Below are 18,671 nucleotides of genomic sequence, written 5' to 3'. Positions count from 1 at the left end.
TTTAAATTTTAAAATCCTCCATTCTTAAAAGCAATAATGACAAAAAGTTGTCATTGTTCAAGCTGCGGTCATTATTTCAAACCCTTCTTTCCTTCAGAACGCAGATGATGCAGAGGACAAACAGACACTAGTTGGTAACCAAGCTGCTAGTCATGTAAATTCCCTGATATTTTGCCCAACTTATTTATGTTTCCTTCTTAGAATTCACTAAGAAGTTTAGTGAGAAAAAAAAAAAAAAAAAAGAGTTCCACAGTAAATGTAAACAGACCAAAATAGAACTTTTCAGGCCCAACCTCACTCATACTCCAGTTTGTCAAACACCTCTCCTGATGGAAGAACAAGTAAAGCAATGACTGTGTAAGAAAACGAACATCAATACATGCACAGCAGTTTGTCAGCTATGAAGCAGAAAACAAACTGGGGCCAGAGCAGATTCAAATACAGAAGAATGAGAAGAATGCATCTCTTCTGTTTATAACATTACAGTAAAGGGACAAATAACTGAAAAATCCAGCAACAAAAAAGCCCCAGCTGTATAAACTCAATGATAAAGATCTGAAGAGGGATGGATTCTTCTGCTCTGATTAGCCTCAGCTTGGCTCGTGCAAGCAGCACAGTACCCAGCAGTGCAGATCAGCCCGTGTTTTTGCATATGCTATTTCTGCATGGATCTGGCATGCTACTGATTACTGTTATTGAAACAGATCAGTTATAATGATGCTCTGGAAGAGAAAAATTGCATTCTGTATGTTCTTCTTCCAATGTTTCACATAAAATACAACATACTATTAAAGGAAATTTAAAGAAATGTAGTCCAGAATCACTCTATAGTGTCAGCAATATCTGGATAAAAGGAATCCTTTCATAAGCTTCTATGTTCTGTTGCCAGGTAAATGCCCATTCAACTATGTTTACTCTCAATATGTATAAGCAAGGGTAGCAATCAGAAAAACCTGCTAATTAGGCTAGTTATGAGCACTTCTGAGGAAGCTACAGTTTCCTGGAAACTAGTTTCTGAATGTCTGTCTTATTTTAAACTTTGTGAAAATAATTAAAGTTGCATGTTTTGACAAATACTTGCTGTTCCCTCCCCTGCACTGCATAATGCCACATTGCTAGGAACCTGCCTCAACAGCTAGGGCTACCCCCTGAAGCAACAGCACTAATGGTGTCCTTAAAAATCACTGCTGATCACGACTTGAGTGCTCCATGGATGGTACAGATACTTTGATAAAGACAGAATGGAAGGCTAAGTTGCTCTGTTTGTGAGCAGGCAGCTGAGATGCATGGAGCTCTGCCTTGGGACACCAGCTGAGAGCTTATGGTGACACTGTGATGGGGGTTTGCTACAGCTTGCCTGATCAGGAATACAGACTAGGTCCTGACGTAGGCCTTTGACAGACAAGTGGTGGAAGCCTCATGCTTGCAGGTTCTGGTTCTCATGAGGGTTTTCAGCAACCTCAGTAAGTGCTGGAAGTGCAACACAGCAGGTCACATGCAGTCTGGGAAGTTTCTGAAACACACTGATGATAACTTCTTCATGTGGGTGACTGAGGAACCAAGGAAAGGAAGCACTCTGCTGGACCACATTCTTACAAAGAAGGAAGAACTGCTGGGGCTGTGAAGGTCAGGGACGACCCTGGCTGCAGTGACCATGAATGGTGGAGTTCAGGATCCTGGAAGAATGGAAAAAACTTCAAGCTCCTCCAGGCTCAGGAACAGATCTTACCAAACTGCAGGAAATCAAGCAAAGGTGGCAGAAGTGTGCATGGATGAATAGGGAGCTCCTGATTAAACTCGGACATCAAAAGGAAGCATACAAGAAGTGGAAGAGGGACCCAGGTGACTCAGGAGGAATACAGAGACACTGAGCATACAGCAGTGGATTTAGGGAACCCACCTGGAATTCATTTGGTGCGGGTAGATTCAACTGGCAACAAGAAAGGCTTCTACAGGTGTAACAGAAGCAAAGAAATAAAAGTTTAGGGAAAATGCAGGCCTGCATTCAGCAAGGTCACCAGGTCCTTGCTGAATGATGCAAGGACCTTGTGGCAAATGACACAAAAGGACTGAAATACTAAAGCCGTCTTCACCTTAATCTGTACTAGTAGGACTTGTGTTCAGGAATCTCAGGTCCCTAAGACCAGTGGGAAAGTCTAGAGCAAGGAAGATTTAACCTTGATGGAGAAGAATCAGGTCAAGAACACTTAAGTGAACTCCATATACTTAAGTCCATGCATGAGTCATGACAAAATCTGTCGAATGTCATTATGAGGCCATGTTCAATATTCTTTGAAAGGTCACAATGATGAGGGGAGGTTACTATTGACTGGAAGAAAGCAAATGTCACTCTGATCTTCAAGAAAGGCAAGAAGGAGGATTCCAGGAACTACAGGTTGGTCAAACTCATCTCAGTCCTTGGGAATGTGACAAAAATAGATCTTCCTGGAAACCTTTTCCAAACACACGAAGGACAAGGTAACTGGGAGTAGTCAGTATGGATTTATGAAGATAAAATCATGCCTGACTGACCCAGTCTTCTGCAAAAAGATGACTGGCTTGCTGAGGGAAGAGCAGTGGATGATGTTTATCCTGACTCAGAAAGACTTTTCACACTGTTTTCTGTAAAATCCTCGTAGAAAAGCTGATAAAATAGAGGTGAGATAAAGCACAGTGAGCTGGACTGAAAACTGGCTGAACCGCCTGGCTCAGAGGGTTGTGGACTAGCAGCAAAAAGTTCAATTGGATGCCAGCCACTAGTTGTGTTCACCAAGAGTCAATACGGAGGTCAACACTGTTTAACCTCTTCATTGACAACCTGGACAATGGAGCAGAGTTGTTCGGAGATGAAGTTTGAAGATGGTACGAAACTGGGAGGAGTGTCTGAGAGACCAGACGATATTGCTGCCATTCAGGTGGACCAAAACGGCCTGGAGAAATGAGCAAACAGGAATCTCAAAGTTCAGCAATGGAAAATGCCAAGTCCTGCAGCTGGGCAAGAATAACCCTAACTCAGCAGTACACGCTGGGGGCTGACTGGCTGGAAAGCGGCTTTGCAGAACACAACTTGGGGATAGTGTTGGACACCAAATTCACCATGAACCAGCAATATGCCCTTGTGGTAAAGGTGGCCAGAAGCTTTGTGGCTGAGTATACCTGAGGACTCAGCCTGAGGCAGAGCATATCTAGTAAGTTGAGGGAGGTGGGTCCTATCCCTCTACTCAGCATTGTTGAGGCCACATCTGAAGTGCTGTGTTGCCACATCTAGAGTGCTGTGTCAAGTTCTAAGCTTCCTGGTACAAGAGAGACATGGACATACTGGAGCTAAGCCCAGTGAAGGGCCACAAAGGTAAGTAAAGGACTTGACCATCTTTCATAAGGGGAGAGGCTTAGAGGGCTATTCAGCCTGGAGAAAAGAAGGCATAGGGAGAATCTTTTTGATGCATATAAATGTTTGATATAAGGGAGTAAAGAATATGGAGCCAGACCCTTCTCATTGGTGCCCTGTGACAAAATAAGAGGCAATGGGTGCAAAAAGAAATCCAGGAAACTTCATTTAAACATAAGAAAAAACTTTTTTTTTTTGCTGTAACTGTGGTCAGACAATAGAATAAGTCGCCAAAAGAGATTGTGGATCTCCATCCCTGGGGAAATTCATAACCTGACTGTACATGGCTCTGAGCATCCTACCTGGCTAAGCCTGCTCTGAGCAGTCAGGTGTGACTATATGATCTCCAGAGTTCCCTGCCAACCTCAGCTCTTCTGATTTTGTAATCTTTGTGTAGCCAGTATACATACGTATAGATAGATGGAAAAAAAAAGTATTTTCTTAGTATGTTTTCTGCAACAAGCTTTTTATTCAAACCTTAAATCTTAAGATTTAATACTCGTCAGAAGTATATTAGCATCAAAAGTATAGTTACCTCTAGAAACCCTTTTGTATAAGTTCTATAAACTTCCTCAGAGCTTTGACTGAATATTCAATGAAGTATCACAGATTTCTGTTCTCAGGGGCCCACTACAGTACACCTTTTCACTTTTATTTTCCGAATTTATTACTAGACAACACTGTCACCCATTTTAATGAAGAAGGTAATGAAATGCTCATACTCCCCTGCAAGGTTATATATACCAATGCAACATAAAACTTCAAGAAATAAATGAAACATTCTGTTCATCTGTCATTCTGTAATAAAATATTAAAAAAAGTCAACTGCAAGAAAAATGAACTCTCATCTCCTGTGCTTCCTCTCGTATGCACAGGAAGAAACAGCCTTTTCTGATAAGCTGAATTCTGAAAAGTGTTGCTTTGTATGCTCATTGTAAAATAATGAAAAGAAAAAAAAAGACAATTTAAATTAAGGTCAAAGGTTCAGTTGTCATTGGTTCTAAGCCTGTCTAGAAAAACAAGAAAAATGTGTCTATTTAAAGACAAATGGAATTAAAATTATTCTGCTGCCCTGAAGGAGCAGTAAGCAAGCATCAGGGAGAGCTAATCTAAATGCCACAGTTGCCACAAGAAGAATCATAGAATCATAGAATAGTTAGGGTTGGAAAGAAAGAAGGTTTATTGCTAAGAGACAGATGATATACTCAGAGGTTCTCACTGAAATCAAATGTAAAAGATCTAAAAGATGCAGACCCAGGCAACCTACTCACATACAGCAATGAGACCCTACTGACAACAAAATGGACTGAACAGAATGAGGGGAAAATGCAGTAAGCTTGAAGCTCTGTAAAACCTGCAAGGACGAAGCAAGGATGAAGGGTTCCAGCTCCACTTTGAGGTCACACACAGTGTAGGACAGTGTTGACAGCCATGAATTTTTTGTTTAAACAGAAATATTTCAATCAGAGAGATATCAAATATTGCTAGAAAAGTCCTGTGGTAATGACCTGTCTTCATAACCCAAAGAAATAAATGGGGGAAAAAGGGAGAAGTAGTAAGACTCTTTTGTTATTTATGGTAAGATATTGCCCCAGTTCAAACTTGGTGACATCCACGCAACAAGAACTAATCATACAAGAAACAGATTTGGACTTGCAAATCTAGCAAGCAGGTCAAATGTTCTGTTTCATATAGCATGAAGACAAAAATAAAGCAAATCAGCCCAGTCTAAGTGAACAGGGAGATAAAAGGGAACAGAAAACATGGTTTGTTTTTACTGAAATAGTCTTGAGATACATAATTTGCTTTCTGTATTCTATCTGACAACTCTTGCAAATGTCATTGATGATGCTGATTCTGCATGCTAATACAGATGCATGATGACAGACCTGAGGCTTTCCAGCGCACAGCATGTGGCCAGCTCTTCATACATCAGAGCCTGCAAGGGCTGCATCCAGGCTGCAACAAGCTAGGAAACAGCTAAACTTAAATGCCTATTATCTCTGAGAAGATAGCTACAAAACTCATCTCACTAATTTTATCTCTGGTATCTTCAAGAATCTCTCGCTGCTCTGACAAACAAGCAAGGGAATAGGTAATTCTGGTTCTCCAGAAGGGAAATGAAGACTAGATAAAGGTATAACCAAGTCCCTGTAAGGCTACAATAAAAGAACGTGAAAGAAACACGTGGATGCCCTAAACAGGGAAAACCTGGAGGGCATGGACTAGACCAAATGCTGAGGCAATTGTGCAATACTCTCATCTTCAGGAGGCATTACAGGACACGCTAATCTAATTCATATCTCTGTATCTCTAATACAGAGATGCTGTATTAGAACAAAGCACACCAGTATCAGGACTGGAAGCACCATGACTTTGTTAGTGAGGTGTGTACCTCAACTCTTTGTTAAGATTTAGGGTTTTTTGCCCAAGTTGGCCTCAAGTTGTTCCAGGGGAGTCTTAGATTGAATTTTAGGAAAAACTTCTTCACTGAAAGGGTTGTCAAGCCTTTGAACAGGCTTCCCAGGGAAGTGGCTGAGTCACCATTCCTAAAGGTATTTAAAAGACGTGAGGTGTCAGGTTTATGGTTGGTCTCAATGATCTTAAGGGTCTTTTCCAACCTAAATGATTCTATGATTGGCACACCATTGCAGGGCTCTACTGCTTTCAGGCATCTGCATGACACTGTACCTTGTGGGGGAAAATCAAGTGTCAAGTACCAAACAAAGCACTTGTTTGGTACTCCTGCACCATGCTTCCGCGCATGGCAAATGCCCATTGGTGGCATGCCTAAATTTTCAGTCAGAAAGAAAAAAGCTGTTAGCACAAAACTCATTCATCTATCTAAGTGTGATTTTGGTAAAGGAAGAACTCTAGAGCAGTTATCAAAAGGTCTAGGTATTGTTGATGAGTGCTAGGGGTTCTGGGCAAAGATAAATGAATACCAGTACCAGAATGCCACATGAGAGAAACAGCAAGCACAAGAGAAAGTTCAAAGAGAAGTATAAATAGACAGCGGCTATCACCATCATGTTTCCCTCCAAATAAGAAAAGGATATGAAAACACATAGAATGTTCAACAAGGATTTTGTGTCTTGCCCATATCAGCAATCCCGATGTTTCAGCTGTGCAACAAATGTGAATGCAAATCCTAATGAAGAATGAGAAAAAACAGTACAAGTTTGTTCATGGGGCTTCCAGCCCTGAGGTTTAATCGTAGGAAGCCAACAAATTGAACTGAGCACCAGCCAACATTTCTGAGGGACACTGACAAAGTTTTCTTACAAGAGACTAAGCTGCAGACAAAACTGAACATTGCATAATATACATCCTTGCAAACCCCTACATTCTAGTATGTTCAAACAGTAAAATTGTCAATCTGTCTTTTTCACTGATATAATAGGGCTTTATTCATCAGAGGCCAGTGCTGGCATATACTCACCACAAGCCATCAATTGCTACTTCTAAAAAGAGTTTGACAGTCACCAGCTATAAGGTTTCCAGAGCTATTTTCTCAACAGGCAAAGTATGATTTTCAAATTGAATAAAAACTTGGAAGAGATTGGGTCACTGCAGCCACATTCTCTAAAGCGTCTGAAAAAGCGCAGAGGAGCAAAGTCCAGAGCTGGATTATGTTAATCCGATTTAAAAGAAAAAAAAAGCCTGTCCAGTCTAAGATAGAAGGCAGACATACTGTTGAGGAAAGATCCTGCATCAAGTAATTAAGGCTGTTACTAAGGGATGGCTAGGACAGTGTAATTCCAGCCCTTTTATCAGTGTCAAGGCTCTCAGTACTATATGGAGACTTGTTCAAAGCCAATGAGAGTGATTTCTGAGGTGCTAGAGAAATATGTCAGAAAGAATAAATGACGGTGATTTCTGCACAGAAGGAAACCACATAACAGCTAGAAAAAAAACCCATGGTTTAATAAAAAATTATTGCAAGTACAATGTTCAATACACAACTTTACAGAACAAAACAAACAGTAGCATAAAAAAATTCTAAAAGCTTGTCACATGTCAAAACTAGAAAGACGAGCAGAAGAACAGATCTGAAAAAAATACACACACAAACTTGATTGCAACGTATGGAAATAAAGTTTGTAGATTGTTAGCCTTATTTCAGTGAGACAATGGTACCAAACAATTCTACACTTATAACCTCTCTATGATGAAACTGCCATGTGCCTTCTGGCACTGGACCTTGTTTAGAGGCCATGAATTTATGTAGTTGGAACAGAAATATGATTTCAGACATGTAATGCCAACTTGCATTATTCACAACTGAACAGTAGAAAATGATGACAAAGTAATGCTGAAAAATACATCAGAGAAAGACCTTGCTCCATATACACCAACAAGGCAGCACCAATGCATCTCTGGTTGCTGCTGTCTGACTTTTTTTGAGAATACAAACATGAAAACAAGAACTGCAGCCTGCACTGCTGAAAACTGATGCCAGAGTGAGAGGTGCTTAATGGATATATAAAATGATAGGTAAGGAGAAACAAAAAGCTTAGGAAGATTTATGGTCACAAGAGTGGCTGCCACTTCCCCACTAACCTATGCAAGCCAATGCTTGAGGCAGAGGCTGCCCACAGCAGGGGCTTCACCACCAGCAGCCCCATACTCACACAAAGTTGAAGTCTTCCCTGGGCAGACCTGGGAGGAGCAGGAGGCATCTCCATGAAATCCCAGCAATAGGGGGAGAGACTGTTTTGCTCAAGAAGATTCAGAAAAATAACAGATGTTGCTGTTGCAGAGGCCAAGTGCAGAACATGGCTCCACCAGGACAACTGTGCTGCTGTGAACTGCCAGAGCACAACTGGTGGTGATAGCTGCAAAGAGACCCAGAGGCTCTTGAGTAACTCAGTGCTGCCAGCTAACTTAATTCCCACATTAGGAATAGGCACTCAACATTCTACCCCAATTATTAACCATTAGTATTTTAGATTTGCCCAGAAACAGAGGCTCCAGGTTGAACCCTATGAAACTAACTGCAATTATGTACAGAGGTTCACATTTGGACCTGAAAGAGGTAGGACGAACGTCAAGAGAATTAAAACTCAGCTGCATGTAAAATCTGCCAGTGCACTGTACTATAATACTGCGAAACAGCAAAAGAGTTTTAATTTTTTATACAAATATTCTGTGCTAATTTTTAATTGAAAACATTACAGATTAGGTCTAAAAGGAATAGTGTGGTGCTTGCAACTGAATCAATACATACTGAAGCTTTCTTCAGGACCTATGGATTCCTGAGCCTCCAGCAGCTAAGGCAACGCTGTCTTGGCCTTTCCAGTTCAGATCACAGATTGAATTCATCGCATCTAAAATTCTTAGAGCACCTTGGGCATCTTTCAGAAAAGTGTATATAAGGATAACTCACCAATGTGCAGACTGGTACAATGCTGCCGAGCTTCATCCCTTTGTATGTTACAGTATGCCAACACACCATTTTACATCACCAGTGGCTGGTTACCACTGGTCAGATAAAGACTCGAGTTTTCAAGAACATAATGGCAATTTTTGGCCTTAACAATAACCCAGAAAAGAAGAACTAATATCTGATAATGTTTAGCCCAGGCACCAGTTTTCCCAGTACTAAAGATCTGCATTAGGGTAAGTGACCAGGACTAATTTCAAAGCTGCTGGTGCATCCCATTAAACAGTAGAACTATAAATACATCATTTCACTTTAAGAATATGCTTAATTTCTCAACACACCCATACTAACATGAATCCTATAATTTCTATTGAATGTTCATAAAATAAAGGCCAAATATAAGACTAACCACTAAATCATATAGCTTGATCTGTTGAAGATTATGACATTTTTCTATAGAAACCCCTGCAATTTGTAGTAGTATTTAACCATAGAGTATCTCTCAAGAAGGGATTCAGCCTTGATCTGAAAGCAGCACAAAAAATTCTTCATGTCTCTTGTTAGTTTTTTTCAATAGCTAAGCACCCCTCTGAGAAGAATTTGTGCCAGATTGCTCATTTGAATTTCTTCAGCTTTGGCTTCCAGCTACCAGATATTAAACCTCAGTCCAATAGATTAAAGAGTCTTTTGTGACTACTTTTCCTCTCCCTGTTTGTTTATACACCACACAAGAAGTCATTGCTCAGTCTTCTTGCTGATCTAAAAAACAGATTAGGTTTCATAGTGTCAAGCACTTTTCCCAGCCCTCAAATACTTTCTGAACCACATCCATCTATTGCATACCTCCTTTAAGAATGCATCTCAGGAGAAGGGCATAATGCATTTGTATTACTCTCAAAGATGTTACCTCCTGCTGCGAAATCAATCTCTATTGATAACCATTAAAACTCCTCCTCAATTTTGTGTCTTTAACTAGTCCCTAACTATAATTTGCCTTTTGGCTGTACTCAAGTGTACCTCTTCGGCTAAAACCAAGTTGCTGAGCAATAAAGATTACTTTTTATTACTATCCTTTCTGAAACAAAATTTACCGTTTCACCAAGCTTTCCATTATCCACAAATTTTATGATTTTCTGCTTGGTTCTTCATTGGAGCTGAAAATGCTAAATAGTATCAGGCTTACTCCTGATCCTTCACAGTGGCCCACCAGAAGCCTCCCGTCCCATCATGATTTTGCACTGACAATCAGTGTATGTGATCTGTAGGTCTCTGCTTCCACTTAACTCTGATCAGCCCCTGTGTGAGTCATACAGTTAAATCTCGCTTCACTCTCCTCCACAAATAGCCTGTAACTCGTGTATTGCAGTGCAATGCCAGGTTTCTCTTTCATGCCACAATCCCACCCAGCTGGGCAGCAGATACTGTGTTCAGCCAACCAATTCTGTCCTTCCAACATAACAAGGACCAGTCCTCCCCCCCCCCCCCCCCCCGTCTGTACAGCTACATGACTCGTATCGCAAGTGCATGCGCAAAGATGCTGCTGCACTGTACCACACCACAAAGTTTTGCCACTGGAGGGGGTCCTGGACTTGAACAAGGTCTCTGAGTGGATGGGTTCCAGCTCCAGTTCTGACGCTCTTCTGCTATTATGTAATCTGATATGCAAAACTAGCCCTTTCTCCCATTATCTGCCATAGTGCTTTTGCATGCCATCAAAAGACATCTGAAAAGGCTTGTGATTCCTGTAGATCATTGCAGAGAACCTTCCGACACACTGTAGTTCTTTTCCCTAATCATGATAGCAATATAATTTAATATTAAAACACCAGATACTTTCTTTACCTTGCCTTTGAACTTTCCTAGCCACACTCAGTCTACTACAATAAAGCAAAATGTGTGTCACATTAAGGTGATTTAAGAAAGCAGCCCTTGGAACTGTATGGCTGTTATCTACAATATTTTATATAAATTAAATATTAATAGGAATACGTATGAGAATATTTTCAGGATCACTGTGCTCTAATAATCTTACATACTTTATGTGCTGCTGATTTTTTTTTGCTTAAAGATGTTTATTAGTCCCAATTCTACACTGTGCTCCATCAATTCTGCACTGAGTGTCTTTATAACAGCTGTGCTACATTTTATTAGTTTATACATATGAAAGTAGCTATTTTATTCAGAAATATGAAACAGAACCATTGTGCTGCCTAGTTAAGGCTAGTTATTGCTTGGGAATGGCAGGGATACAAAAGACTAAGTATCATTTTAATAATGCAGATTATAGCAGTTAAAAAGCCACAATAAAGCAGAATGTGACTCTTATTTAACCTGGAAGAACTACAAAAATGAGAATTCCATTTTCAATGTGCATCATACAGGAATGCTATATGGAATTTACTAACATCTCTAAGTTGTTATCTAAAGCCCTGGGGTTTTTCATATGCTACAAAAATAAATAAACAAGCTAGCAAAGGTTGGCTGCAGGCAAGAGAAATGAATTACACTCAGGAAATGAATTAATTAGGTTAAAACATACTAACAAGAACACAGATTTTTCCATGACCAGTCTAATTAGTGAAACTTTGCTCCTTATGAACTCCTACTGTATGTGAACACAACACTTTCACAGCAAGTCCAACTCTCTTCCTCCTAAACTGTACCTCCCAGCCTTTCACTCTGTCCCAAACCCTAAAGCCTCTATTTCTCTGCCATTTCCCCCAGCGGCCAGGCACAAGGCACAGCATGGGAGCCACCAGCAGCACGTGGCCACTGACCACTCAGGGTACATCAGGCAGAGAGGGACCTGCTGATGCCGTGGGTTTTGGCCTTCTCTCTACAGGAACCTTCGTATGGTCTGTTTTCTGCCCCAACACTTCTTCTCAAAGCTTCATAGGACCTAGTGTGCACAACCTCTTATTCAGTGCTATCACTGAAGTCTTTTAATCAGAAACAAGCATCAGCAATGCAAGCTTCAAATAACACAAATGACATAAGAATGCATTAATATTTTCCACGTCCTGCTCTCCTTGTTTAAACAAAGATGGGTGAATGTGCTACATGTGGAAAAAGCAGTGGAAGAGGACAGGGATGCCCTGCTCTCATGCAAGACTTATTTTTCCTAATTACATTAAATCAATAATAAATACAAAAAGTACCCGATGCCTTTCTTTGCTCACCATGTCTCTCTCAGCCAGCTCTAGGTACCTCCCTCTCATCTGAGTCATCAGTACAAGAGAATGAAGCTGATAATAGTGACGTGACAGTAATGAAGGAAGGCTCTTTTTTAATCTTTCACTTCTGCACTGCTGCTGGCTCTGATATTCAAAGTAGTGTCATGGAGCTCTCACACAAACACAAATTGAAGAGGCGCAACAAGGAGCTACAGCTGCAAGAGCATCAGAGACATGGAGCTTCAGCAGCCCACAGCAAAACCTATATGGCTGTGGGCCCTTCTCTGCCAAGCACTGGCAAATTTTGGAACCTTCTTGAGATAATTTTCATTGCAGAAGAGAAACTGGCAGTACAAAACATGTATCTTGTCAGTGCAGGATGTTTATTTTCTGAAGTCCAGCTGCCCTTCTTCCTGAAGCCGGAATGATAACAGGCAGTGCTCTGGCAACAACATTCAGCCAAGGCTTCAGACCGTGCATCTGACCGCATGTCTCTCCCCTCTCCAGAAAGGAGTCGTCACGCCTTCACTTCCCTCTCTGCAGTGATCTGCACAGACTTGTGTACCAGACACAGCACTACTGCTTCTCTGACAGGAGCTTCATGTCTGACCACATACCCCTTCCCTTTTCCTGCTTAACACAACGTAGCCATGAGAGCAGGGAAGCAGCACATCGAACCTCCCACCATGACATGTGGAAGACACAGAAACATGGTGTCACTGAGCTTTGTTTATACCGTCAGGAATTAAAGTTTACAAAGAAACTTGAGATTACACCTTTGTCACATAACTGCACAAAACTAACATGAGTTTTTCTCTGTATTAACTGCTAATTGAAACCCAATTCCTACAAAAAGCCATCTTAGGGTCAATACTAACTCAAGTTGCAGCCTGCATGCTTTCAGCAGGAGACGGGAAATCATCCAGTTATAGGCAGTCCCACAAATCCCTCAGAAGGAGAGTCAGATAAATCATCTGCATCTTCTTTCCTTCCTCTAGCTACAAGAGGAGGTTATGCCATGACCTCCTCTTTCATGTTCTCACCATCAATGCACACCTCCACCCAAGTGCTTCAAGAAGCAAACCAACATCTTGAATTTCTCTGCTAGCACCAGTCTCCTCTCTGCAAGATACTGAACCATGACATAGAGAATCACACTCTTTTGGGCTGGAAGAGACCCTCGAGATCACCAAGCCCAACCTTAAACCTAACACTACCAAGACAACCATTAAATCATGTCCACCACTAAACCATATGTGCACCACTGCACACTACCCACACTGCTCTTATCATCCTTTCTTTATCGTCTACAAAGATCTGTAGAAAGGGCCACTACATGCTCTGACTGTTCCAAATGGCAAGGCACAGCAATGTAATCTTAGCATAGTATTTAAAAGAAGTGCAGAACTGCCTCACAGTGTTAAGATCTTGTCCTCCCACTAACACACCCATCCCACCACCACTACTTACAAAAAAGCCATTGTATGTCATTGTCTTGTTTTCTATACCCAGAACATTATGTTCTTCGTACCTTCTCATTCTCCTCAGTTCCCCACTTTCCTCTGTTTCTCCTAGTAATATAAGAAATGGACACTCCCACAAACTAGTGACCCCGTTCCTGGGTTTCACTCTGCTAAACTGTCTGTAAGTTGTCCTCTGTATGCACACACACATATACACATGTCTGTATGTATAAACCTATAGCTTTCTTCCATTCTCACGCTTTAACCCAGAATTAAGGATTCTGTACTAATCCTGACACCAAGACGGCAGAAGTTCGTGAAATACTGAAACTAATGAGATAATCTGTCCATCAAATATAGTGCTCATAAAAGGACACAAAGAGTCTTCAGTCACAGAAATATCCTGAAAGATGCAACATCAGCAGCTCTTTTAAAACTAAAAGATTAAATCTGAGACATCATTATTTCTTCAGAGAATGATTTTGAAGAATTCATTGTTGAGGAAAGTATTTTTATGTTCGCAGCTCTACAGGTACATGTCTTAAATTAAGCTCATTTCCTTACCCCCATTCTTCCACCCCCATAAACATCAGCTCATTATTTCAAAAATGCACAATGAATAAGAAAGAGGCAATTTAAGATGAGGCACTGTAGAAACTGACTGTGACAGGTGTTGAAAGTACGACTTCCCTGTTCTTTTCCTTAAGCATTTGCTTTTGGCTGCTTGTCTGATTTCTCCTTGGTGCTTGACCATAACAAAACCTCAGAGATTGCTGGGAAGTGGGAAGCTAGGAAGGAAAAAAGCCACAAAGAAAACAAGTTTTTCAGTGCCTCCTACACCTGGCTTTGGGTAACTTTCATGTGCCAGTGCTACTCAAAGCACCTCATTTGTTGGGAAATACGGCTTTAGACTTTCTGGTTATCCTTAACAGCTGCTTTTACACAGTACTGGTTTTCCCATTAAGCTTAGAAAAAACACAAGTTCCTTGCTAGCAACCAGTTCTTCCTCCAGGCAAGGCACAGGCTACCTGCAGCAGGGAACCAGTGCTTGTCATGAGTATTTGTGTTGTCTGCAGTAAGCCATTCTTCAACCCTGCAATGACTGTGCATTAAATTAGACTGCCAAAAATTCTACCAAATTTCTATTAGCATTGCACTATTCCTAATTAGTGTAACTGCTACAAGTGTATATAATAAAGCTTATTATCTAACTTGACTCAGTCTTTTGCAAGGCACTCTCCTGAACTGAAATATTAAGTACTAAAAAGACCACACTATCAAGAATGTAGGATATGAATGGTCAGGACAGGACCATTTGAGGAATGCAAAGATACATTCCTAGAGAAAATAATTCTAGATTCATGTATTAAATAGTCAGGTCTTTTATTTCTCTTCATTTTTCAGAAAGAAATATAGAATTACTCAGGTTGGAATTACCCTACAAGGTCATCCAGTGCTCACAGCAGGCTTAATGCTGAATTGAGACCAGGTTGCTCAGGGCTTTATTCAGTTGGGTCTTAAAAACCTCCAAGTATGGAAATTCACAACCTCATGGGCAACCAGCTTCACTGCCTAATTACCCTAATAGTGAAAATGTTTCCCTTGACCCTGATGCTAATTTATATTGTAAAAAGTTAAAATCTTCCATTTCAATTTGTTGTCATCTTTTGTATACACTGCTGTAAAGAGCTTGGCTCCATCTTCTCAGTAACCTCCTTGTAGGTGTCAGCTTCTGCTAGGTCACTCTAACGCCATCTCTTCTCCAAGCTAAGCAAGCCCTGTTCCCTCAACCTCTCCTTCCAGGACAAGTGCTCCAACCCCTGAACATCTTGATGGCCTTTCAGTGAACTCACTCAAGTTCATTGATGCACTGGGAGAGTCCAAAACTGGACCCAGAACTGCAGATATGGTCAAAGGCTTGCTGAGTAAAGTTGAGTAATCAATTCCCCCAGCCTTCTGGCTGCTGTCCTGTTGATACAGTCCAGTAGGCTGCTAGCCTTCATTATTTTGTGCTGATCAAGGATGAGGATGTGGTTCATTCTTTGTTTCCTATTCAGTCTTCGTAGTGTTTCCTGACCCTGTCAGCAGAGGTGCCAAGTAACACCAAAGAGCTGAATAAGCAAAGCAGAAGTGCAAGATCTTCTGCCCAATTTTGCAGTCTGTCTTCACTTCATACAAGCAGAAGATCAACTGCCCTATCAAAAAATTGCTTCCTCACATCATGTAAAATCATATAAACAACCTTTTAGGGTAGCAGAACTGCAATAGCAATGAGAGTCTTCCATAGTCTTAGGCTGTTTCTTCATATATCTGAGCTACAGATAACAAGCGATTCAAGCAAAGTTACCAGTTCTGTTATCTCTTCTACAGTGCCCTACTTGTTACTCTTTTTGCATCAGAAATTGCTCATCCCAGAAAATACCACGAGGGCGTAGGATTCTGTATGGATTTCAATGCAAAGATGTGGCCAGATAGTATTATACAGTCAGAGTTTACCAGCCCAAGTGCACACTTTTAACCAGGGACACAAATAAAAGAGATCTGGAAGAAGAGGCTCCATTTCAATGCAAAAGCAGTGTGTTTCTCAAAAAATGTGACATGCCATTAGTGCAACATAAACCACAAGATATTCTCAGTCCTTATTCAGTTTACAAGCATAATAGCAAACCTTGTATTTCTAACATGCCAACACAGTAATGAGGTTAAGATAAAAAGATTAACAAGCCTACTTTGTTCAAGACCTCCAAGTACCAATACACACACATGGCAGATTTCTTTGCTCCAATAAACATACTTACAGAATGTGATTTTTTGTACTTCAGTTTAGAAAGGAAAAAGCATTAAGATTTTATCCAGCATACCCAGAAAAGGCTTCAATTTTTAACGGGACTGTAGAAGTGGGACTTGAAGTTGGGTCTGTGAATCGCATACGAATGTACTGCCCATCCTGTGGAACCCAGAACTTCCCACACTTTTTTGCTGAGAGGCACTGATGTTTGTAAGCATGTAGCCTGTCTTCTGTGATTGCCTGAAGAAAGCAGCCCTTGACTTATGAGCCATAAGAAAATATAGTAAGTATATACACCATACTGCATTGTTTTACCCACCATTGCTGTATCTTAGTTTACACCAGGAAATCTACTCTATGAACACTTTACGAGGAAACTTCTGAATAGTCTACAAACACCTCTATGTTTCCTGTGTTCAAGGAACATATATTCACTTCATGTGAAAAGTTCTTGTACAATTGCACAGCTGATGCATACATTTTTCATCAAAACCTGTCTGCATTCACAGTTCTCTACTGGGATTAGTAGCACACAATTTGAGCAATCATGAGGAGAAATACACAGTGGTTTTAAAAATCATAAACGGCGCTTGTTTATTATCACATTTGCAGCTCTTCCATCTATGTACCCACACAGATTGCACATACTCCCCCAGAGATGGAAATTAATATGCAAAATACCTGTGCAGTTTGAGCGTCACAGTTCCATAAACAGTAGCAAAGCCCAGAAGACGAACCCATCTTAGGAGAATACAGCGAAATACACTTGGCTCAAAATACAAAATGACAACCTATAGAACAGAAAGATAGAGAGAGCTTCAGTACTGTTTTAATGTGAAAGTGGTTCTTCATTCAAATGCAGAATAGTTGCAAAACAGGACAGCAGACATATTTCAGCTGATACTGCTGTATATTTAGATTTTCTAGTAAAGTGGCAGGAGGATCAGATCAACCAGCTGGCACAGTTCTAGGCACCGACTCCTTTTGAAGGGAGCTGGAAAAAGCCCTATGACAGACTGTGAAGTGACAACACTTTAAAATGCAATTTCACTGACTTTTCTTAACTGAGTGAAAACATGTACCCAGAGAAGAGGACAGAATAGACAAGGACATTTTCCTTAAGCTATTCCAGTAATATGCAGCTGGCCTAATTCTGATTCGATGGACTGTATTTACTAGGTTACACCTCAAAGTCACTACTTCTAATAAACTAGCAAAATGATAGCTGGCCATTTTCCTCTACCAACTATTCTGACACACTAAAATTGATTGCACTACCCTCTCTCTGTCCCAACCCCCCAGATCTCGACGTCATATTTGACCCTTTCTTATTCTTTCCCATGTATTTTCCCTAAGCTATACTAAATCTCCCTATGCATCACCACTTGCTTAACGAAAATAACCTATTTGTTCACTTATGGATTTATCTAATCACAACAACAGAAAGGTCCTACTGGCTTTTTACTCTACCTACCAATTAATCACGCATGAGAACAACACTCAATGAACAGTAACATAAAGCTACTTCTGCAAGTACACAGTGATTATAAAAGCATCATTAGCAAGTAAAATGTCACCCTTATCTAAATCAGGGCTACTCAAGTAGTGGACTTGGTCATGATCTGAACCTGGAGTCCATTTCTTCTCATTCCAACAGATGCTTTCCCAGGTGTCCAGAGGGATGATCCCACCCATGTTTCTTCCCACTGGTTCGGCCCCACCAGGAACCTGCAGTCACAAGGGATTTGGCTGTACACTGCCCTTACCCCATGTGAAGACCCAGCTTGGTCCAGCAAAGCCAGAACCAGTGTATCCCACCTATCTGACTAGAATGTAGTAAAATGACCCAAAGCACCACAGTACAAATTAATTGGGTAATCCTGGTCTAGAGAAAGAAAGCACTGAAACATTTCAGGCCATCTGCCACAGCTTCATTTAGAGTCAGTACATTCTGGCAGTAGAGGTAGTATTGTGCCTACCGGCTGCCACATATTATTTTCCTAAGTAAATGCTTTTCTATGTGGGAATTCAAGCCCAGGATATTGGCCAAAAGCCCAGGACTATGTCCTTTGGGTGACACAGACATATTTAGGAGAGTGGGGGCAAAAATGGCAGACATGTGGGCTGAGATAGAAAAAGCTGTTGTGCTTCGTTGGCATGTTTTTTTCACAGCAGAATCAAGCAATTTCTTAAAAAAACGGTTTGTTGAATCAAACCATGGTGCAAAATTTAATCTTTTTTTCCCTGTTATTGGATTGACATGTTTCTAGGCAGACATTTTCTGGGAATCTGACAAATTCTGCATGTAGGGGAAGATAACAGAATACAGCAAAAGGCCCACTTCTCCTTGAAAAATCAGCCGGAAAACCAAAATGCATCCACACATACAAAATAACATGCTTATGTAAATAGAGCATACAGCAAGAAGTTTCTCAGAAGGACCTGAGTAATAGTATTGACCTCTTATGCTAAT

The 18,671-nt window shown here is 40.8% G+C and overlaps 1 protein-coding gene across 1 annotated transcript in view; it reads right to left on the bottom strand.

The window, feature by feature from the left end:
• The window catches only part of GPR158 (G protein-coupled receptor 158), a 183,728-nt gene that overhangs the window by 32,405 nt on the left and 132,652 nt on the right, over window positions 1–18,671 (bottom strand). The window contains exon 6 of the mRNA XM_065666605.1: window positions 16,880–16,989. Within this exon, the coding sequence (XP_065522677.1) occupies window positions 16,880–16,989 (110 nt within the window). The remainder of the gene's footprint in view (window positions 1–16,879; window positions 16,990–18,671) is intronic.

This window comes from Lathamus discolor, chromosome 2, assembly GCF_037157495.1.
Source record: "Lathamus discolor isolate bLatDis1 chromosome 2, bLatDis1.hap1, whole genome shotgun sequence".
NCBI classification, from domain to species: domain Eukaryota; kingdom Metazoa; phylum Chordata; class Aves; order Psittaciformes; family Psittacidae; genus Lathamus; species Lathamus discolor.
The sequence above is the reverse complement of the archived record's forward strand: the minus strand, read 5'-3'. Positions and strand labels throughout refer to the sequence as shown.